This window comes from Marmota flaviventris, chromosome 11, assembly GCF_047511675.1.
Source record: "Marmota flaviventris isolate mMarFla1 chromosome 11, mMarFla1.hap1, whole genome shotgun sequence".
Lineage (NCBI taxonomy): Eukaryota > Metazoa > Chordata > Mammalia > Rodentia > Sciuridae > Marmota > Marmota flaviventris.
In genome coordinates, this window is record NC_092508.1 from 44,017,545 (window position 1) to 44,041,244 (window position 23,700).

At 38.2% G+C, this 23,700-nt stretch overlaps 1 protein-coding gene across 3 annotated transcripts in view; it reads right to left on the minus strand.

Annotated features, from left to right (window-relative positions):
* Nucleotides 1-11,152: 11,152 nt before the first annotated feature.
* Inpp1 (inositol polyphosphate-1-phosphatase) overlaps nucleotides 11,153-23,700 on the minus strand; it is a 33,294-nt gene continuing 20,746 nt past the window's right edge. For all 3 annotated transcript variants that reach the window (XM_071618985.1, XM_027925017.3, XM_027925016.3), the window contains 5 exons: nucleotides 22,120-22,387; nucleotides 19,293-19,353; nucleotides 16,086-16,286; nucleotides 13,963-14,137; nucleotides 11,153-11,971 (listed from right to left, as the gene is read on the minus strand). In XM_071618985.1, the coding sequence (XP_071475086.1) occupies nucleotides 11,413-11,971; nucleotides 13,963-14,137; nucleotides 16,086-16,286; nucleotides 19,293-19,353; nucleotides 22,120-22,323 (1,200 nt within the window). In that variant the 5' untranslated portion in view covers nucleotides 22,324-22,387 and the 3' untranslated portion in view covers nucleotides 11,153-11,412. The remainder of the gene's footprint in view (nucleotides 11,972-13,962; nucleotides 14,138-16,085; nucleotides 16,287-19,292; nucleotides 19,354-22,119; nucleotides 22,388-23,700) is intronic.

Below are 23,700 nucleotides of genomic sequence, written 5' to 3' on the forward strand. Positions count from 1 at the left end.
AACAGAGCCAAGACACTGGGCTTCCTTAGACTACCGCCAGTGCCCCAAAGCCCTATTGGCCATGTGTGTCCAAGCAGGCAAGGAGAGGTTTGGTCAAAAGTGATGACTCAGATGTTGCAAAAGAAGGCTGTTGGAAGCCAAGAAATAGGGAAGAGCAGGGAAAAAGAGACAAGGATGAGAAAGGGGCCCCAGAGTTTCCTTCAAGAAAGGACACAAAAGAGGAGATCTTCCAGATTGATTAGAGGAGTCTAATGGGGTTGGTGGTGGGGGGTAGAAAATGTATGTACTTTGCGATCTGTTAAGAACATGGACTGGCAACACAAGGAGGGAGAAATGGCCAGCAGACCACTGGAATGTGAGTCTGAGATTAGGGCTTTTCCCTATTCAAATCATGCCTTCCTTAATTCCTTCCTTTTATAAATTGGATATACACTGTAGCTGAAGCTATAGAGACAGATGGGATCTTTAGGCAAAAAATGTATAAAGAAAATAATTTTTATGCGGGTAAAGTGGTGCATGCCTACAGTCCCAGCAGCTCAGGAGACTGAGACAGGAGGATCTTGAGCTAAAAGCCACCCTCAGCAAAAGTGAGGCACTAAGCAACTCAGTGAGACCCTGTCTCTAAATAAAATACAAAGTAGGACTGGGGATGTGGCTCAGTGATAGAGTGGCCCTGAGTTCAATCCCCTGTATCTATCCCCACGCACACAAAAAATAGAAAATAATTTTTACAAAGTATGGCACGTTCGAATTTCACAGCTGAAAAAGAAAACCCAATATAGGTACTCAGATTCACCATGAAAACTAGATGTCATGGCTGGAATCTCAGAAGAAGGATCATCTAGATTTTTGCTTGACTCTGTAGAATGTCTGTAAGGATTGATGGTAATTAGAATGTAGTTCATTCTATAGCTGGGCATTTCATATCCCTCAACAGCTTCTTGTACTTGCTTCTCCATAATTTTTGCTCAATTGATTCTATAAGCTTTTGATACTGTAAACTTTATCTATTTTCTACAATAAAATGGTGTGGGAAGCCACCCATGAATTACTTGAGGGTCTTCCCTCGTTTTGGCTTCCAGGGAGATTTTATTTTTAACCTTGGGAACTATCCATGGCTCTCCCAGGCAATAGATTGCCCAAGGCACATGACCTTTATCTCTGCTCTACTAGGAAGATCTCTCATAACAGCTCAGAAGATGGGTGTAACCCTTTGGAAACTGGACAGCCCACCTATAACATTTTTTGGTGAAGAACATTCTATGGAAGACCTTTGATGTTCCCTGATATAAATAAAGCAAGTGTGGGCTCCATTTTGCTTTTTAGTGAGAAGCTTGATCTGTATTATCAGCTAGCCCGTCCCACCCCCGATTTCTGAAAATACTTTCTGTGTCCTGTGGTTTTTTCCTTGTTCTGTTTTTCTTAGCTTTTATTTCGCAGCCAGCCCATTCCACCGAGGTGAACCCCATTTCCATCACCTACGAGGGACACAGGTAAGAAAATGGTACAATTTAAGAAACACATTAGGCTTCCTTAATAACTCAATCAACCATTGACTAATTTCATCAGTATACAATTAGTTCTAAAGTAGAGCATAGTCCTCATCTGTTGATGAATTCAATTAGTACACCTTTGTTGGAGGACTCTTTCACAGTTAAGCACCCAAGTTTTAAAATATGCCTTTTTAATTTAGTAGTTCTACTTCTAAGAATTCATCTTAATGATACAATTAGAGTTCAAATGTGCACATTCATCTAATATATTCATTGACTCATTTATTATATTTTAAATTAATGATGAATAACTAAATATAGTAAATAGATAAATGTTAAGTGTATACATCATTTTTACAAAACAAACACTCTCACATATCTGCCATCAAGGTATAGAACACTATTGGAACCCCCTGAACTTTCCCAGTCATTATTTCCCCCAAGGTAACTGCTACTCTGACTTTGCGGTAGCAAAGGAATTTTAGGGAAACTGTGAAAAAATCATTGTTCAATTGGGATCAACACTAGGAGGAAGAGAAGGGAAAGGAGAAAAGTAAAATCAAGGCGAGGTATAAACTGGACTAAATAGAATCACAACAAATTCTTCCACAGGTCTGCAGGGAGCTCTGAAGCTGGGGTGGTCCTTCACAGTTCTGCCAAACTCTGATGAGGGCCTTTATTCTCAGCCCCAGGGCTAGGAATGTAATCTTGAACTTGGCAGCTCTCTTCAACTAAGGTACTTCCCAGGAAGGCCTTCATTCCTTCAGGAGGATTTTGATAGTATGTTCCATTAGTTCTGCTTTGTATGTACTCTTGTGTGTGTCAATTCCATGTATGTGAGATGAATCTATATTTTTTCATTCCTTTTTAGCCTGTCATAATACACTTACTCATTCTACTGCAGTTAAGAACTTAATTAGTTTTCAAGTGCTGGCTGGTCTGAGTAGCAGTGCTATGGACATTCTTGAACACGTCTTTTGATATATATTTACATGAATATCCATTAAGTATATGCAGAGAAAGGAATCATAGAATAAGTATATAGTTAGCTTTATTAAATCATGCCAAGCATTTTTCTAAAGTAGTTGTGCAAATTTATACTCCCATTAGCAAGTAGAAGAGAATTTTAGTTATTCCAAATTCTCACCAATATTTGATATCAATTGTTAAATTTTAGTCATTCCGGTGGGTGTAGTAGCATCTCTATATAGTATAGGTGCATTATTTCTTATATCTTGTGATATGCTTATTGGCCATTGGAATACTCTCTTTACAAAAGTAAAGAGTCTAGCAGTCATTTCTTAAAAACTGGGCTTTCTGTCTTGTTCTTGTTGATTTGGAGGTTTTTATTTCTTGTGGATACAAGTCCCTTATTATATATTTCTCATTAAATATCTCTCCCATTCTATGGCTCAACTTTTTATTCTCTTATGATTAGAATAAAAATAACCCTAGAGAAATTATAGTATTAACAGCAGTCGTGTCTGGAGTGGAATTTTTCTTCTTCTTCATATTCTCCAGTTCGTTCAGGCACATGTGAAAACATAATGAAAAGAAGGAGGTGTTTAGGAAGGTGCTTATTAAAAAAAAAAAAAAGTAACCCTTGGGAAGAGGATAAGAGAAGAGTTTGGCCCCAACATACCTGTAATGTCACATATGCCTGTGCAGATCTGCTGGAGACACCTGGTGGACAGTGTTGAGTTGACACCAAATGTGGGAAGTGCTGAATGTGCCACTTTCTTGCCAGGTGACTACTAACACACACCCTGGTTTAGTTACACCTCTGTCATCTCAGTTTACAAACAAATAAAAAGAACCTTCAGTTGGTATGAACCTAGATCCTCAGTGGGTGGGTTTGGGCCTGACTAGCAAATATGACAAAAATTTAGATGGAACAAAAGACAGTAAGATTAGAAGTAGAAATGGAACTAATTCAGGACTGGCTACATAATTTGTGGAGCTCAGTGCATAGTGAAAATGTGGGACCCTTTGTTTTAAAAGCAGGAGGAAAGTTGCCATTAAAGGTACAAAAGTAAAAAGTTTTTCCCATTTTTAAAAAATTTTTCTGTTTTTGTTTTTGTGCTTTTGCTACTTAATGTCATTCTGGGCACAGAGAAATTAAACATTTAAATTATTATCACTCATATTTATATTGTGTAATACAGATAAAGGAGTGTTTAACCTATATATAAAATCATCAAAAAAATATACAACTTTTCCCCCTCCCTTTAAATCTTTTCTTTGATTGTTGTTTTTATTTTTGTTTTTGTGGTGCTGGAGATTGAACCCAGGGCTTTGCACATGTACTGGGCTGAGCCACACTCCAGTCCCACAATTCATTTTTCACTGCTCATGCATGTATACATGTTTTGTTGTCAGAACAGTGGAAACACGCTGCAGAAAACTAATTCAACTGTTTTCACTTTACTCCTCCCTCATTTCCACCTGCTTTCTCCACACTGGGTTCACTGGAAAGCAAGGACCAACAAGGAAAGAAGCTCTAAGTAGTCCTAGCTGTCCCTTTCCTTCTGTGCTCCCCTTTCTAGCATATATGATTGTCCTTTATAGAAAAATGACATAAACAGGAAGAGATAGGGTTCCTTGGTTGTCCATGTTTCTTAGGATGCCATTGACTCCCTTTTTTTATTGTTTTAGTTATCCATGGACATTTATTTATTTATTTGTGCTGCTCAGAATCAAACCCAGTACCTCACACATGCTAGCCAAGCACTCTACACTGAGCCATAACCCCAGCCCCTGCCATTGACTTCTATTTGTTTCAAGCAAATTCTGGTTCTTGAGACTCTTGGTGACTCCACTTAGTCATAAATAGAACTCACTTATAATGTACTTGCTCTGAGTTTCATTGACCCACACACACCACAGGTCTTGGGGGGGGGGTGCTCTGAGCCCAATGTGAATGGAATTGCAAGGAGAGGCTCTCCTCTTCTGTATGGTTATAATACAGAGATAATCAAAGTATAATTTCACAAATCACATAATTTGCTGCCATCAAAAGAAATCCTTTTTCTTTTTACATTGTTCAAAGGATGAGAAAAATAATGAGCAAAAATCACTCATATATGTGATCTGATAGATACAACGTAACATTTGGTGAAGGAGGATTATGCTCTGTGTTCTCATCACAGCAAAACATGTGTCACTCATGCCACATTTGGAATCATTTCAAAGCTTCCTAACACCTCCATCATTGTACCTTTGACTTAACTTAAAAAACACAGGTTTGAAGATAACATTTTTGAGAATTTCAACATGGTCATAGCAGAACATTAGACCAAGCTTGGTGGTCTTCTAAAAGGGGAGCTTTGTACAACTGCCTAGGTCACAAACCCATGAAACCAGGTCAGGAATGGTTTGCTTTGTTTTCTTTTTTCCTTTACTAGGCAAAGGGAGAAAAGTCATGATCATGGCCCTGTTAGGAACACTGAAATACAGCCTAGAAAAGAAAAACTTTGTTTAGAATTACAGGTATTTTATTGGAACCAGAATTTTGACTAGCTTGAGTATCAGATAGAAATAATAAGCAAATAAAACCTTTTAAGAAAGGTGTCAATGACCAAAATAGCTACTTCATTGGACCATTTTCACAGATCTATTTGCATGCATACCAGGCTTCAAGTTCCTGGCTAATCTAAAGGGACATTTGCAGTTGATGAGCATGTTTTCATGATTTTCACCCTCACTACCAAGCCAAACACATGTAGAGCTGTCAGCTATAGATGGGAAAGTTTACAATTTACTGTTTCTACTCCACCTCCCTGCTTTTTAAAAAAAATTTTATTTTTATTTATTTATTTATTTATTTTTAAAAACTTAGTACTTAGAGGGGAAAAAAATGCAAACAAAGCTTGGGACAAAGAAGAGAATTGTTAGAAACTTTTGCTTCTTGTTTCTTCTTTTGGGAAAATAGCAAATACATGCAGATGAATTTTGTCTTTTCTGCCATTTTTGGTAAGGAAGCGTTGTTTAAGGCTGGTTACAGTGACACCCTCTAGGCTGCAGATGCAGGAGAAGGGGTGACGGCCAGCTGCTGTGCACTGGACTGAGTGAACAGACTCCTAAAGTGGAATGGCTGAAAAAGGTATGCAAAGCACACAGTTGACGCTAGTTTGTCTGCCTTCTGAGCAGTTGACAGACAGAGGCAGGGGTGTGGCTTGCTAAGAGGAGGCAACAGGCCCAGAGTTGAGTTGCCAGGGCCAAGAATCTCAGAAATTCCTCACAGGTCTCAGGAGAGGAGTAACTGTACTGGCATTTGCCTTCTATTTCCATGATGTGTTTGTTGCCGGGAAGCCCTTTGTCATCTTGAAGGATGTATGTGTTTACGGCACTTTAATTATTTGGAGGATTAAGTGGATAAGTGCATCATAAGTAGATAAGTGAGTGTGGCTATCTATGAGTTGGAATAACCCTACTGGAAGGCTTTGAGTCCTCAACCATAAGACCAGGGGGGTGTATGATCAGAGGTCAGGCTGAGCCCAGACAGCTCTGTTGCCCTGACTGATAGAACCTGCTAGTTGTCCTCTTATACCTGTTTCCCATCTTCTAGAGATAAGACTTCTGGCTTTTGGCTGGGTACATGGCTCCCAGAAAAGAGACGTTTTCCAATTTCCCTTAGAGCTATGAGTAATCCATGTGACTAGGTTGTGGGATGAAAAATTACCTTCCTTACCCTTCTTTGTCTTTCCTTCTATTTGATGGGAGATGTAGATGCACTTGGGTAGCTCCGAAAAAGGTTATAGTCTGGGGGTAGGGGGAGTAGTGGGATGAAAGAAGCTTGAGGTCTTTAGGGTTGAACACAAACCTATTCACTTCACTTTTGGAAGATAGAAATTTCTTCTCTCTTAAGCCATTGCTATTTTGGCATTTCTGCCACTCATTGTTAATCCTAATGCTTACCGCAATGGAGTATTACTGCAAACTTATTCTGGCAAGTTCCCTTCTCGACACAAGGGTTATCTTATGGAGTATACACATAGGTTCAGTGTCCTGTGTTTTAAAAAAAATTTTTTTAAACACATTATAACACAGCAGAAAACCCTTTACAGAATACTCATCCCTTGGCACTTCAAAATATCATACAGCAGTATAGGTATAGCTCAGGGGTAGAGTGCTTGCCTAGCATGCTTATGGCCCTGGTTGGCCCCAGCACTGCAGTAGCAACAACAACGATGTCTCATAGGAGGAGGCTCTAACAAAGGGGTCAGAAGTCAGGGCAAAAGATTGGCCACATACGAGGTACATTAAAAGATAATGCTCTTCAGGTCCCATACTCGATGTAGGAACCAATGCTTAGGAAGAGTTGGGCTGAGTTAGAGGTGATGGTAAAGTGAAAGCAGGTAGCTGGTGCAAAGAATAACAGGTGAAAGGATTGGGTAGACAATGTATTAAAAAGTGAATTGTTGGGCCTGGGGTTATGGCTTAGTTGTAGAGCGCTTGCCTAGCATGTGTGAGGCACTGGGTTCAATTCTCAGCACCACATATAAATAAATAAAATAAAGATCCATTGCCAACTAAAAAGTATTCTTTTAAAATGTGAATTGTTAAAAGTTAATTAATTTAGAGCTTTCAAAAATGTAGGTAAAATATTGTCAGGTGAAAGAGATAGTATTATTCCACAGGAGCCAGGGATATATACTTTGACTCTTATTTTGAATAATACAATGCAGTTGAATATCTAACAGCATTTGGAATATACTGCTCCATATGTTAGCTATTAATATTGTTATTATATTACAATAAAATAATTAAGCCTATTAATAACTTATCTGATTATTGACTAAATCAGGTGTGTTCTTTCTATTTATTTAATGATGTTTCTGATAATTTTTAGGTTGACTACATTAAGCATGAATAATAAAAGCATACTAGCTATTTTAAGAAAGGCCCCAGTAGCACTTCCCTCCTCTGCACAAACTACTGCAACACAGATGAACCTTGAAGACGGTATGCTAAGCGAAATAAACCATTCACAAAAAGGACAAATGTAGGATTCCACCTATGTGAGAGAAGTACCTAAAGTTGTCAAATTCATAGTGACAGAACGTAGAACAGTGGGTATCAGGGACTGGGGTAAAGAGGAAATGGGGAGTTTTATTATGGAGTTTGGGAAGATGAAAAAGTTCTGGAGCGAAGTAGAGTATTTGCTTAACATGCATAAAGCCAGGTCTTGGGTTTGACTCTCAGAATTGGGAGTTGGGGAGGTGGAATAAAGTGAGCAAGGGTGAGAGTGTTTTAGTCTGTTTGGTCTACTATAACAAAATACCATAAACTGGGTAGCTTATAAACAACAAAAATTTCTTTCTCACATCTCTGGAGCCTGGAAATTTCCAGATCAAGGCAGATTCGGTGGAGGATGAGCACCTGCTTTCTGGCTCATATACTGCACCTTCTTCTTGCGTCCTGACATGGTGGAAAGGGTGAGAGGTATTTGTCAGGCCTCTTTTATAAGGGCACTAACCCCATTCATGACGGCATCAGCTTCATGATCTGAGCATTTTCCACAGGCCTCACCTTCTAATACCATCATCTTGGGAGTTAGGATTTCAACATATGAATTTGGCAATGGATACAAGCATTTAGACCATAGCAGAGTAAGAGCAGTTGACTTCTACTCTGTGGGTAAGTGAGAAGGGTAAATGGTGGGTATTATGGGCTGTGTAAAGAGAGCTGTTGTTACCTGAGAGAGTTGAAGAGCCATTTGGTGGGTTTTGAACAGAACAGAGACATATCTGATACTTTTGAAAAAGATCACTCTGGTTTCTGCCTTGAAAACAAGGTGTATGGTGGCAAGTTAGCAGTTTATCCAAGTGAGGCATAAAAGGGGGGCCTGGAGCAGGGTGAGGGGTAGGCAGATGGTGAGGAGTGGTGGAATTCTGGGTATATTTTGAAATTGGAACCAAGAGGGTTTCCTGAACAATTGTGAGTTTAAGAACAATACATGAAACAACATTTACTTGTATTCCCAGAGACTGAATATGATGTGCAGTTTAGCTCCCATTTTACCACTGTTCGTCAAAGTAACCTGGCAGATTAATCTCTACATCCATTCTCCTGTAAAACCCATGGATCATCACCAAGATACCTGACCTTGTGGCCAAGGGGTTCCTCTCTACAATACCGCCCCACCAACCCTCCACCACTCTTCTTTCCAACAAATGAGTTCTCTCTGGACCAAGAGTTGCTGACTTCCAAAACTCTATATCCTAATTTTACTTTTTACAATTAAAGATGTTAATTAAATATAATATAAAATAATGGAACATGAGTTTAAAAGCAAATAATTGAAGGTTTGGGTAAGGGTTGACTAAGGTGGAACTTAACAAATTTACCTTATGAGTCAACTGTAAAAATAGAGGGAAAAATTACAAAAATACAGAATGAATATGTCCTCAGATTGCTTTGCAAATATTTTTAAGTTCTTCTTGTAAACAAATTAAAATTAGAAATCCTGCTTACCTGGGTGTGGTTTATGCAAGAGAAACAATGACCTATCAGCAGACACAGGCTCAAGGAAGGGCTGTGGTTTTCTGTCAAAGATTGACAATGAACATATAGTTGTCCCTCAGTATCAGAAGGGGATTCATTCCAGAAACTCCTATGGATGCCCAAATCCACAGAAGCTCAAATCTCATATATAAAACAATGTAGTGTTTGCAAATAATCTATCCATAGCCTAGCATATACTTAATATTTCATATATTTAATATATTCCTAAATTCAATATAAATGCAAGTTACTTATAATACCTAAATTCAATATAATTGATATTTAAATAATTGTTATGCTGTATTGTGTAGGGAATGTTGGCAAGAATACCGGACATATTCAGTACAGATTGAAAATATTTTTTGAATATTGTCTAGAGAACTATGACAAGATTACTGGACATATTCAGTACATAATTTTTTCAAATATTTTCCATCTAAGATTGAATGAATCTTAGACACAAAAGCCACAAATATGGAAGGCTGATCGCATATAGTAGGTTCTTACAGAATATATTGATTTCCTTTTCTGGTATTGATTCCCTTTTCTCTTCAGCTCTTTTTCCCTTCCAATTCATTGAGGAACTGTCTGGACCTCACTGAAGATGGCTATTCTGCTGTGTGTTCCTGATTATTTACATGCTCTGTCAGTGCTGTTGGAGTCAGCATATGCCCCCCCACCCCACGTCACTATTTTCTGTTTCCATGCCGATTGCATTTGGGAATGAGGGTTTTTATTTCTAATGAGTTTTGTGAAGAATCAACTGACTTTGACTTCAAATTAACCTTTAAAGTTAGACTATCAGTGACAAGATAAAACTTGACAGCCCACAACCATAGGGCACAATGTCAACTTCTAAAAACCAATCATTAAATAAATCGTTGAATCTGTTATATGCAAAAAAGGTGTTTTACTGAGGAAATGTAATTTCATTTATGTCAAAGGGATACCTGCACTCCCATGTTCACAATGTTTATGATATGGAATCAATTCCTGCACTGGATGGACAAATAAAGAAAATGTGGTGCATATATACACAATGGAATACTATTTGGCCTTTAAAAAGAAGGAAATTCTGTCATTTGCAACAGCAAGGATGAACTTGAAAGATATTATGAAGGCAAATAAGCCAGACACCAGAAAAAAAAAAGCCCAATAATCTCACTTATATATGGAATTTAAAAAGGCAACTCATAGAAGCAGATAGTAGGATGGTGGTTACTAGGGTTGGGAATAGTTGGGGTGGGTCATTGGTCAAAAGATAAAAAATTTCAAAGAGATAGTTAATAAAAATGAATTGTATATTTGAAAATTGCTAATGGAGGATATTTTAAGTGTTCTCAACATACACACAAAAATAATGACAATGCAAATATTAATAGCTTGATGTAGTCACTTCAAGATGTATGCATATTCCAAAGCATTATTTTGTACAATATTAAACATATGCAACTATTAGTGTCAATTTTTTTTTTTTTTTTAAATTTAGGACAGAAGAAAAAAAAAAACAACAACTTTGGAGGAACATCCTTTGGCCCCCAGAGGGCACACAGTGATCAGCGCCGATTCATTGATTGATTCCCTTTGGTAGGCACTACAGGGTTGGCAGGGCAGCTAACATAGACAAAAACAAAAACCTAATAACCACGGTTCATGTTCATATCAGAGAATAATCAATATGGGAACTGGTACACACAAAGCTATCTCTTGTGTAGTAAATATACAAAAGTCATAGAAATCTCTACTCCATTCCCTTATGCAGAAATGTCTCTCTTGGGTCTCTGTGCATCTATGGTCCTTGCTCTTCTCTCTCAATGACACTTCCCTCCTCTGCACCCTGCCACCTTGCATCTCTCCCACTCACTGTGAGGATTTCTATCTAATTCCTTTTCTCTAATTCCCTCACTGTCTCTGAGCAGGTGGGAGGGGGTCCACAGTGCTCTAGCCTTTCCTTCTCAAGAGAAACGATACTTTTGAAAGTACATGGATTTTGCTACATTTATGGAAATTTACAGTTCTGAATGTTCCACACAGGCAGATTTTGCCTTCAAGACAGGAAACAAAACCCAAGCAAACCCCTCCTGTATTCTCCCTAATATTTCAGTGACCATTCTTCTATAACTTAGAGGTTTAGAGTAGTTCTGCGAATTGAATAGGATTTTTCCTCTTTCTTCAATATTTTATTGAATAAGTTTCAAGCAACATTAACACCATATTCACTGTAAGAATATCATACATCAATTTACTGCATGAATGTCATTAATTTACTGAAATTAACATTATGAACACATAATGGAAAAATATTCCTCAAAAGAGGAAGGCGAATGCTAGCCAACAATAGGACAAAACTATCTTCAAAAGATAGAAATAACAGTTGCAGTTTGGCTTATATGTACTTTGAGGCCAGAGACCTCTATGCCTGTGTCTCCAAAGGAGCTAGGTTTTGGACAAGGAGGCTCAGGAACGTCTCCAGCCGCTTCCTGGATCTGTAAGCAATGAGTCCTCCCTTGTTGGCCCAGCGATCCACCCCAGTGGCACCTTCATTTTCCAGGTGGTACAGCAGCTGGGGCAAATCCAGCCCAGAGTCTGGATGCCTTTCTAAGCATTCTTTCATGTCCACTATTCCCCCGCCCATGGCCCTCAGGATGGCATGAGCAGCACAAGAGTCCCACTTGAACGTGGTGTCTTCTGAAAAGATGTAAATGTCTACGAGGCCTTGGACAACACAGAGGCTCTTGTAACCAGCCCCTGCTGCCCTGAAGATCCTCTCTCCGCACACGCGGGCTAACGCGGCCTTGATGGTCTCCTTCTCACTAGTGCTGATGACTGCTGAAAAAGCCGAGGAGGACTCTGACTCAGGGTTGGAGTTCTCAGTTCGCTTTTCACTGCCATTTCTTTTAGAGATGGCCCGCTCAAGTGAATGGATGTTGGTCCCCATGTAAGAAAGGCCCCAGTAACACTGTCCTTTCCACCTATGGAAGAAAAAGTTCAGTCGATAAAGGCGATTTGCACATTTGTTTTTTCATGATTCATATTGCCTTTTATTGTTTTAATAAAATGAAAACAAACAAAAACCCAGTTCATCCTAGCATCATGAGTTTTACCTCCCCTAAGCTTAGAAATAGATCTCAAGTAGCTAATTTATTTTTAAAAGTTACTCTTATGCATGCATCTGCCTGCAGTTATGGCAGAGTTAGGAATGTTTTCACTTTTATGGCTTTATCACATCCATCTAGGACAACACCAAACTATTTGAATTCCAGCCTCCAGAAACACTGCAAACTTTTATGGCCACTTTTGGCATTTAAAGTTCAGTAGGGGAAAAGATGAACAGGTAAATCAATCTTCAAATCTCTTACAGTCTTTATAACATGTTTTTGGTCTTTGGTTACTCCTTTTTATTCTTTGATTTATCAGTTCCATGTTGGCTTCTGACACCAGAAAGATGGGGCTCAAAATGTTACTATTTTGGTCAACAACAATAAGGACAGTACCTTCCATTCATTAGTTCTTAACATATATTCTATGTTGAAAAATTCACTGTTTACAGAATTGGGAAAATAAATAACTTGCTGTGGCCTACCCAGATTGTAAGTGATACAATCTGCATTCAAACCCAGGTGGTCTCACTGCAGAATCTGTGACACTAAGTACTTTGTTGACTACCTCCATTTCTAGGCCATGAGAATGTCTCATCCTGCCCCAATTATTTTTAATTTCCTAATGACCTTTTAAAGATGATACAAACATACTTTTGGTTTGGAAGAAAGCAAAGGGAAAGGCAAAATATAAAAATTCCAGAGTCGTAAAGAGCAAACTATTCTCACCTGAAGTGACTCAAAATTCAATAAAAATATGTAGTCCTATATAAATGGAAAAAAATGATCTATTTCAATTAAAAAACAACAAGAAAAAAATTTTTAAAAAAAGCCTTAAACTGCTTGTATTTGAAACCTGCCTGCCCTGGAGTCAACCCAAAGCACAGGCCATGAGTCAGAGGTAACTGGTGTCCTGGCCATCCTCTATGCTCTGCTGGAGAGTCTATGGAAAGGGCAGAGAGAGAGGAGGCAGAAAGGGAAGTGATGTTGACAGCATTTATAAGGAGAGATGTCCCAGAGGTAGGTTCTAAGCCTGGCCACAATTGTCAATCTTTTTATTGGATTTTTTTTTTCACATTTTGTTTTAAATTTCTTCTAAAATTATACAAAAGTTCATCTGGCTATATGGTTACAACAGGTGACATATATCTTGGTCCAAAAGTATTAGAAAACAATTTTAGCATCAGTCTAATTTATTTACTTTATGGTACTGGGGATTGAATCCAGGACTTCACACAGGCTAGGTAAGTGCTATACCACTGATCTATATCCTTGGCCCTTTAAAAAATTTTTATTTTGTGGCAGTGTCTTGCTAAGTTCAAACTTGTGACCCTCCTGTCTCAGCCTCCCTAGTAACTAAGGTGACAGGTGCATGCCACTGTGCCTAGCTAGCAGCACCATTCTATTAATCTGGTTCTGAGTACCTTCTAGAAATGTAGAACAGGGTTGCAATATCCCAAATGTAGACCTATGATATTTCTAAGATAATATTTCTTTTAAAATTTCTATTTTGTACTTGGGCCAAATAAAATCATGCCAAATGCAGGACTAAAAGTAGAAAGAACTGTCTTTGTTTTAATTTTTTTTTGTAGTTGTAGATAAACAAATAAAACAAAGGCATGTTGTCTATCTTTATGTGGAGCTAAGGATTGAACCCAGGGCCTCACACGTGCTAGTTAAATGCTCTGCTACTGAGCTACAGCCCCAGCCCAAATAGAAAGAACTTTAATTCAAACTTGCAGATTTTTAGTGGAAACACCAAAATGTATCATGGGAATATCGTGTAAGGATAATCCTGACTGTAAGCAAAGCTGAGGGAATAAATTCCAAAGACTGTACTAGACCATAAATGTTCATCTTTTTACCTGAGAGTGTTTAGGTCTTGTGACACAAAAGGTTGATTGATGACTCCCATGAGAGGCACTCCTGTGTGTATGTCATAGACACCAATTAAAATAGTGACACACTGAAGTCCAGAGGGGAATATTCCTTGGTTGGATTGAATGTCAGCAGAACCTTTAATATACTGATAAGTTGAATCTGGAAAATTAAGTAAGTGTGTTAAGGTTCACATAAAGATTATTTAGAAGATAATGCTGAATACATCTATAAGTTTTGCTCTGTATAATTTCTCTTTTCTTCTAATTGGCTGTAGCAGGTTTTAACTTTTGGGTGTCACTTGTATCAAATTGTTACTTGGCCTCCTACATTTCATTCTTAAGCTGCTTATGTTTCATTCTCCTGGCTAGTGAGAATGAAGGAGAGCACCTGTCTATAATTCCTGCAGCATCTAGTATAGCACTTTACAAATATTTGTCATAGGTGGAAAGCATTTAAAAGTTAACAACTCAGAATAATGGTGAGGTTATTTTAGAATTGTTATTAATCAGAGGACTAGTACAATGAGAGATGGAAAAGTCTTCTTCCAGCAATATGCCAGAGGCAGAATTATCTATTATTGTTAATATTATTTGGTTCCTCAAGTTCCAAGGAGGAAAGACAATGATGGTGGCATAAAAAGGAAGAAATTAATGATGTTCCTGTGAAAAAGAAGTGGAAGAGCTGTTTCCTCTTCAGAGATATGAGAGCTGCCTGCCAGCATCTGGGGGGTTAGCACCCAGCTAAGGGTGAGACTGGCAGAAGATGCAGAGAGCTAGAGAATAGAATCAAGAACCAAGAAATAACCAGGTGTGATGGTACATGCCTGTAACCCCAGGGACTCAGGAGGCTGAGGCTGAGGCAGAAGGATCGCAAATTCATAGCCAGCCTCAGTAACTCAGCAAGCCCCTAAGTAACTTAGTGAGACCCTGCCTCAAAATAAAAAAAAAATTTAAAAAAGGGCTGGGGATGTGGCTCAGTTAGGTGCCCCTGGGTTGAATTCCTGGTACCAAAACCATAACAAAAACAAGAAACAGGAGATCCTTGTCCTTCAGAAATCATAATTGATGTAGTTTATCCTTAAGTAATCAAAGATTTTGGGAAAGACTTCATTTCCACATACAATCCATTGACTGAATGTTATGTAGTTCTCTGATTAAACCACTATTTCTTTAATTTCTCCCTCTCCTTTCTCCCCTCTCCCTCTCCCTCTCCTCTTCCTTGATGAGGTCACACAATGTTGTCCAGGCTGGTCTAGAACTCCTTGGATCAAGTCATCCTCTTGCTTCAGTCTCCCCGATGGTTAGGACTAAAGCATGCACCACCAAGCCCAGACAATTAAATCCATTTTTATAACACTGGAAAGGGTGGAGGAGTTTGTCTGCTTAGTAAAATGTATTGGGTGGAATATCACAGGGAGGTGGGAAAAAAATGGGATGGGGGGCACAATACCTGGAGCTTGGTATTAGTGGCATCACTGAAGATAAGGACCACATTTTTAAAACAATGAGCTATAGATTATCTTCCTACCACAATAAACTGATGGTTCATGAGACACATTGACTATTATGCTAGATCAATACTGTTTTTGATTGTTGATTTGTTTAGTAATCAATGGTTAAGAACTGGAAACTTTTATTTAAGACCCTGGATTTTGCTTATTCTGCTCCCACCAAAAAATCTGAAGATCTGGCCTGTACTCCCATACGGCCACAATCTGTTGGAGCTAAGCACTCTTTAAGTAACATGTGTTCTCAATTGTTATAACTGCTATCACTTCATGTTCTCACTTATTTACCAGTCTGGCCCTTCTGTGGGCCTGTGTAGTACATACACACACCTGTTATAGACTTGTGTATAAAGGTACATATGTACATAGCTATATGTATATATACACATATCTATAACATAACACATCATAATGTACCTCAACTCTTCACTTAGCATTTTGAAACTTAAAAATTTTAAATCTTCTAGGAGAATTAAACTATACTTTCAATAATTTTTATTTTCCAAGCCAAAAAAAAAAGAAAGAAAGAAAGAAAGAAAAAGGATTGTACACAAGAACAAATACACAGGTAACAGAGCAAACATACTCTCCTATACTTACCTATGGGATCCACCCAGATTCCCATAAGGTCCTGTGGAATGTTGATCACTATGGAATCCAGAGCTGCATCAGCAAAGGTGACATCCTGATGGACAACCTTGGCTAGTGCTTCAGATGCTGATTTGTTACCATTAAGGACTTTGCTAAGAAGCTGGGCTGTTTCTTCCTCTGTCGAACACAGCTTTATGATAATCTTTTCCCCTAGAAAGGACAAACTAAAACCATTATATCTTGAGAGTTTTGGTGGAGAAAGAACAGAGAGGTAGGGGAAAGAGAGAGAAGGAGGGAGGAGGCTGCAAAACCCATGCACCTGTATTAGGTAAGGTCAACATATCCATGCCCGTGGTTCCTAAGCCTGATGACCACCAGAATCACGTAGGGAGCTTCACAAAGTCATGATGCCCAGTGGCCTCATGTCCTTAATCTCAGGGTAGGATACAGGAATTGAAAGACTGACTCCCCAGGAAAACATCCACATGGACACAATTTTGTGTCAATTTTAAGGGGGTTCACAGACCAGTTAAAAATCCTTTAATCCTTGATAATTGATCCTTTTTTTGGGGTCTTTTTTAAATTTAATTTTTTACAAAGGCAATTTAATAGTACAAGAAGAGACCTCAATGGAGAAAACAAGAAACTCATTTAAAAAATTAAGAAAACATGGCACTTTTAGATATATAGACACATATTCCTCACAACCCTATCTGATTTAAGGACCAGCAGATTCTGTTATCACCCAGGAGCTTGTCAGAAATTCAGAACCTCTCTGGGTGTGGAGGCTGAGACAGAAGGATTACAAATTCAATGCTAGCCTCAGCAGTTGAGCAAGATCCTGTCTCAAAATAAAAAAAAAAAATAAAAAGGGCTGGGAGTGCAGTTCAGTGGTAGAGCACCCTTGGGTTCAATACTGAATACCATTAAAAAAAAAAAAAGAAAGAAAGAAAGAAAAAAAAACAGAACCTGAGGCCTTCCACCAGACCAGCCCTACTGGATTTGAACAAGATACTCATTTGATGATATAATCAGTAAAGTTGGGGAAGCACAGTATGAATGTATTTACAATGATGACTTATTTTTTTTTTTGGTGGTGGTGGTGATTGAACACAGGGGACTCACACATGCTAGGTAAGCACTCTACCCCTACCTATACCCCCAGCCCATAATGATGACTTTGCATCAGCAAGAAACACTTAAATTTAAATTCAAATTCAATTAAACTATTAAAGTTGAGGAATAACAGTGCTAATAAGTGCCACACACTGAACACTACCTTTGGGCTTACTAAAAGTTACAGGATCATTCAAATGAGTAAATTATACCATATCACTCCTTTGCTTAAAACAGGCTAGTGAATCCCCATCACACTTTGAGGGCAACCTGAATTCCTGCCAAGATTCCATCCTGCCTGAAATCACACTATCCACCACAGTCTCTCCTCTTCCCTGCTCTACATTTCTTTGCCCTTTTAACAAACAGGAAAGTAGATGTGGAATGGTTTTGTGTTCCTATAATTCTGGATAAATCATGTATCGAAATAACTTTGTAAAGTAGTCAAATGTAGGATTTTTAATGAGGAATTCTTATGAGTTAATCATAGGAGTTATTTTTAACCTTCAGCTAGTTCTCTCTTCCTACTGAATGTCTATTATGGTTTAGATAGGCGGTGTCCCCTGAAAGCTCATGTGTGAGATAATGCAAGAATTTTCAGAGGCAAAAGGAACAGATTGTGAGAGATATAACCTATGTCACTGGATTAATCCACTGATAAAAATACACTGGGTGGTAAAGGTGGGCAGGTAGGGTGTGGCTGGAGGAAGTAGGTCACTGGGAGCCTTCTGCTGTGATGTTTTGCCTCACCTGGGTCCCAGAGCTGTGGAGTCAGCTGTCTATGGAGCAAGGCTTCTGAAACCATAGCCAAAATAAACTTCCTACTCTACCTTGTTCTTGCCATGTCTTTTGATCACAGCGACAAAAAAAAACTGACTAAAACAGTATTATAGAACCAAGGTCATTTTAATATATTGCTCATGTAGGAGACTTAAAAAGATTATCAGACGCTAATCCAGAAACTCATGTTCTTCCTTTATAAATGTGTTTCTCAATATTTGACTATCTGTCCCATGATCAACGTTTAAGATTCACTATTTTAGTCTTTTAATATTAAACAAACAAAAATCCCAAACAAACTAAAAATGAAAAATTTCTCTGAAAATAATCAGAGATTATGATATTTTCCCCTAAACTGCCATAGAACATGGAGGTCACTGAAGGGGAATCTGCCCATAGGAAACTACATAAATAAAACTAAAATCTTGGCATTGGCCTGCTCTGATATCTCCGGCAATTCTGGAGTCTGAAGCAGAAGGCTCACTTAAACCCAGGGGTTCCAGACCAGTCTGGGCAACATATCAAGATAGGACTCTGAGATTCTGTCTCAAGCAAAATAAAAACAAACAAACAAAAAAACAGGTGGAACTAAGTTACTTCAAGTACCTTTACAGAAGTTCTGAGACCTTGAGAAATGATGGCTCAAGATCACCCAGGATTTCAGGGTCAAGGGCTCCCAGGGAACCCTTGGGACTTAGACCTGAAATTGGACTTAGACCTGAAATTGGACTTAGACCTGAAATTATCTGTACATACATGTAGCTGTGCATCTTTCTGGGGGCATCATTTTTTTTTTTTTGATACCAGGGGTTAAACTCAGGGGAACTCAAGTATTGAGCCACATCTCCCACCCTATTTTGTATTTTATTTAGAGACAGGGTCTCACTGAGTTGTTTAGCGCCTCGCCTTGCTGAGGCTGGCTTTGAATCTGAGATCCTCCTGTGTAAGCTTCCTGAGCTACTGGGATTATAGGCATACATTACCACGCCCGGCTCTAGGGGCATTGATAACCTCCACTAAGTTCCCAACGGACCATAGAATTTTCCCAAAAGGTAATTTTATTAATTATTTAAATGCTACAGATTTATATTTAAAATGATGCATGGTCATGGTAAATTATTCTAAGAGATCACATCTCTCTCTTAATTTAAATAGCATGATATTATGAGGTAGAGATTGAATGAAGCTTTACATTCAAATATATAATACTGTTGACATTGAAAGGTTTCCAAACATCCACTTATTTCATGGTGTAAGTTGGAGATCAGAATACTGTATGATAACTAAGTTACAAAAATACATTAAGATTCTCATACTTACCCAAATCATTAGTAAATTCATTGGATTCTTCTCCAAAAATATTTTTTTCCAAGCCTGGAAACTGAATGATTCAGAATATGATAAAAAGCAAAACAACAACTAAAACCTACACACGTTCAGTTCCCAATAGATTTCCATCTTACATTTCAAGTTAAACACAATTACATCTGAATTTCAGAAATTTCCAAATGTATAAACCAAATCAAGTATAAAAAATGACACTAGCTTGGTCAGGTGCTTAGTTCTCTAATATTTTCCTGTCCCTTTGCCTCTCTAAATCCAAATCGTGGTTGAAGTCTGGTTTTCTTATGTCTTGTTATCCTACTGTAGAAAGGCCCTAAAGCTAGGATGCTTGCAAAGGAGATACTGTAACTATCATCTTAAACAGCACCCTAGTACCTTATAAAAGTTAATATTATTGATCAAGTGCCTGAAGTTATTGAGACTAGATAGAAGAGATAGGAGGGTAATGTTAGATTTTGTTTTTCATTTTCAAATATGTTTCTGCTCCTGTTAGAAATACCATTAGTTTTCAGGCTAGGAAGATATAGGAAGGAAGGGGGGGGGGGGTGGTGTAGAACTTTATTGACTGATAATTTGTGCATCAATATAAAGTGAGTAAATGGAGTCAAGTAAGAATCTTCTCTCATCTCTGTACGATTAGGAAACTTTCAAATATATTTTTCTTCTGACCCTCAGTAGTGAGAATAACTTTTCTCAAAATATTTGCTGAAGCATGCCTATAATTCTCAGGAGGCTGAGACAGGAGGATGGCAAGTTCAAAGTCAGTCTCAGCAACTTAGTGAGACCCAAAGCAACTTAGCAAGACCTTGTCTCACAAAAAAAAAAAAAAAAAAAAAAAACACTGATGTGGTTCACTCGTAGAGAGCCCTAGGTTCAATCCCCAGTATAAAAAAAATTAAAATTAAAAAATAAAAATTGCCTTGTGATATGCATGATGTTCTTAGGGAACAAAAGTAAGGAGATGCTTTAAATACTTAAGCCCAGTCATCTGCAGATGGCCAAAAGCTTTAATAATGCCCAGAACCACTTGGAGGTTTATTTTTTTGTTTATTTTGTTTTTGCTTTTTGTTGTTGTTGTTTTATTTTTTTCTGTTTTGAAAGATGGTACAAGCCAATGAGGGCTGGCAACCATCCTGTTCTTCAAGGATGGAAGCTCAGTCTCCAAGCCTGCTTAAACATCTGTTTCTGAGGGACCAAGGCATAAGGGTCATGAAATAAAAATATTTCATATAATTGAAAAGGAAAACTATTTGTTCATAAGTTCTGACATTTACTTCATGAATGAATGACTGCCTGAACTTGTTATAATGCTCTGTGGAAAATATTAGTTCATAAACATACCTAATCCAGTTGCTCAACCATCATTTGTACTCAATTATCTTGAGCAGTAATAAACAAAAATAAGTTTGCTTCATTTATTTTATCTAAGCCAGATATAACAGATATTACAGGGTATAAGAAAATCAAAGTTGGCAGAAATTTCGTGGGGTCATTGATTCTTATCACCTTCCTGTGGTTAAGATTTCACTTAAATGATGCCCCATATTTTAAGCATTTCTTAGAAAATATTCCAATAATTTAAAATGTTTTATGTCACAAAGTTCTATCCTCCCCCAAGCTAAACAGAATTATTAGATTATCATTTAAAAGGCAATATTACTATTGAACATAGACATTGGAAGTTGGGTGCAGTGGCACACACTTGTAATCATAGTGGCTCCAGAGGCTGTGGCAGGAGGATCATGAGTTCAAAGTGAGCCTCACCTACTTAGCGAGGCCCCAAGTAAAATATTAAAAAGGGTGGGGATGTGGCTCAGTGGTTAAGTGTCCCTGAGTTCAATCTCTGTTACCAGAAAAAGAAAAAAGAAAAAGGATGTAGACTCTGGAGCCAGTTTGCCTGTGTTCAAAAACTTGACTTGCCATTCATTTTCTGTGTAACCTTAGGCAAGTTACTTAAGCTCTCTGTGGTCCCTTTTTTCATTCACTACATTGGGATAATTGCTCTTAAGCCATAAAATTGTTACAAGAGCTAAATAAGTTACCCTTTTCAAAGCCCTTAAAATAATGCCTGTCACACACTTAGCATTTATAAGTGTCTGTTATCATCATTAGTATTATCTCTACTACTACTATTACTACTACTGCTACCACTACTACTATTACCACTTCTACTTATGAATACTGTTTTGTGATTCAGCTCATGATACCCAGAATCATAATCACTGTTAGTTATGACAATGTTTTTCTAGTAGTAGAACAAAGGAAGACTTCATTGAGCTACAAACCCCATAACCAAGGCAAATATTAGATACATGAGTAAGTCCAAAAGATGAGACTTACTATACCAAGTTTAAAAATAAACCAAAACACAGGCTACAAAACAATGTGCTTTCATTTCTGATGAGATGAATGATAGGAGTCACGTGCACACATACACAAAGAAAGGAAACATTCTAATAATATTTAGCAAAACATAGTTGTGGTTTTTTCTAGTTGCAGGGTTAAGAGAGCTCAATTTTGTTTGTGTTTCAGAGAACATGTATGATTCACTAAGAAGAAACTCATTAATAAAAGAAAGGTTTTTGTGATTATTATTTTCTTTTCTGTACTTTAAAGATTTTCTGCAGTGAACTTTTTTTTTTTCAGCATTATAATCCTATCAAGGGACAGGGGAACCCAAGATATTTATTGAATCCAAGATGCTAATATTCTGAAAAGGAATAAAAGTCATGCTATTCTATGGTGGTGGGGGGAGCCACAGAGGCAAGTATTTTACAATTACCTTGGCCATGACCTTTCTTACCTTGTTCTCCATATTCTGTTTTATAACTTCCTGCACCAGTACATCAGCCAGGGTCTTGAAATCAACTGTGAACTTCTTGTTCTTTTCTCCCTCCTTCTTTTCTTCAATGAGCAGCTGGAAGAGAGCTTCCTGCTGCCTGCATGCCCGGGCGATGTTGGCAGCTTTCTCTGAGACACGGAGCAGTTCCTGGAGGATCTCTGACATTTCTGAACTTTGGTTTTCAGTGGCAGCTTCTGGTGGAATCGGCTCCCACTCTCTGGGCTGTCAGCTGTAAAGTGCAAGAATGTGAAAGAGAAAGCAGTTCAGAGAGTGATGTCAGGGTGCCTCACACTACCAGCCACTTGGCAGGCAGTCAACCTGGTCAGCATTGCTGAACAGCTAGTATATAACATAATCACAGCCTCAGAGTGGAAGGCTGTACCTATAAGCTGAAATTTAAAACTTAGTGTTTAAAATCTTGAAAAAAAATGATTGCATTCTCAAAAATACATTATACAAAGAACTGAATTATCAGTCTGAGAAAAATCCTTGAATGAGAATCTATATTATCTTTACAGAGTCCCACACAGACAGGTAGACAGAGCACAGTGTTAAAGGAAAGCCAGATTCTTGCAATGACCCTAGTCTGATCACAGAGACTCAGCAGTAGGACTAAAGCAGTATTCTTTTTCTCACCCTGAAGGAAGAAGAGAGAAGTAGGACAGACTTATGCTCTCAGTTCCAGGGCAACTTTCTCAAGTATTAAGTAGCAAGGCAGCAAGCATTGTTGTGTCCTGCAAGACTCTAAGGCCACTGCTGGGCTAGCAGCACAAGCCATCTCCTAGCCAACTTATCCCTGCCCCATTAAAAAAAAAAAAAAATCCTATTATCTGTAGACTCCTCCTACCAACTGAAAGTCTAAACAGCAAAACATTGAGACTTGCAACTTGTTGGAACTTGAAAAATCCTGGCTTCTAAAGTTTCAGGCTACCACGCCTTGATCTATCTCTTGGGCCTATCTTGCAATTAGAGAAAATTTTTCACCCCTTAATAGTAGCTACCTCGTATTAAAAGCTTGAATAAGTCCCAGTTTCTTTTTGTAGGAATTATTATGAGGATTTCCTTCCCTGTTCTACAGTTTGAGAAACGGAAGCTTCGGGAGGTGAAGTCACTTCTTCAGGGTTACAAAAGACTAACTGTACAGGGCTCTGCAGTGGTCATACTGACACTTGGGCTATTTATCATCATAGGAGACAGTTTCCTTTATAGAAAGAAATTTCCTGAATGGACTCCCAGAGACTGAAAATTAGAACAAATATAAAGATATTATTGCAACAGGGTTAACTGTGAATTGTCACAGTTAGTTCATCTTAAGTTTGCAAACAAAATATGTTCTCCTCGTTGTAAGATTATGGGTTAACCAGCATGAGAAAATGTGTCCAACCTAGACAGTAATAAAAGGGCAGTGGATAAAACAATGAGACATCTTCTTTCTGGTTTTATATGTTTTAAAGTTAACATTCACCCTTGGAGAAGGCACTGATGCACGCATGCTCACAAACAAGCAGGTGTCCAGAGGGCAATCGACAGAAGGGTATCAAG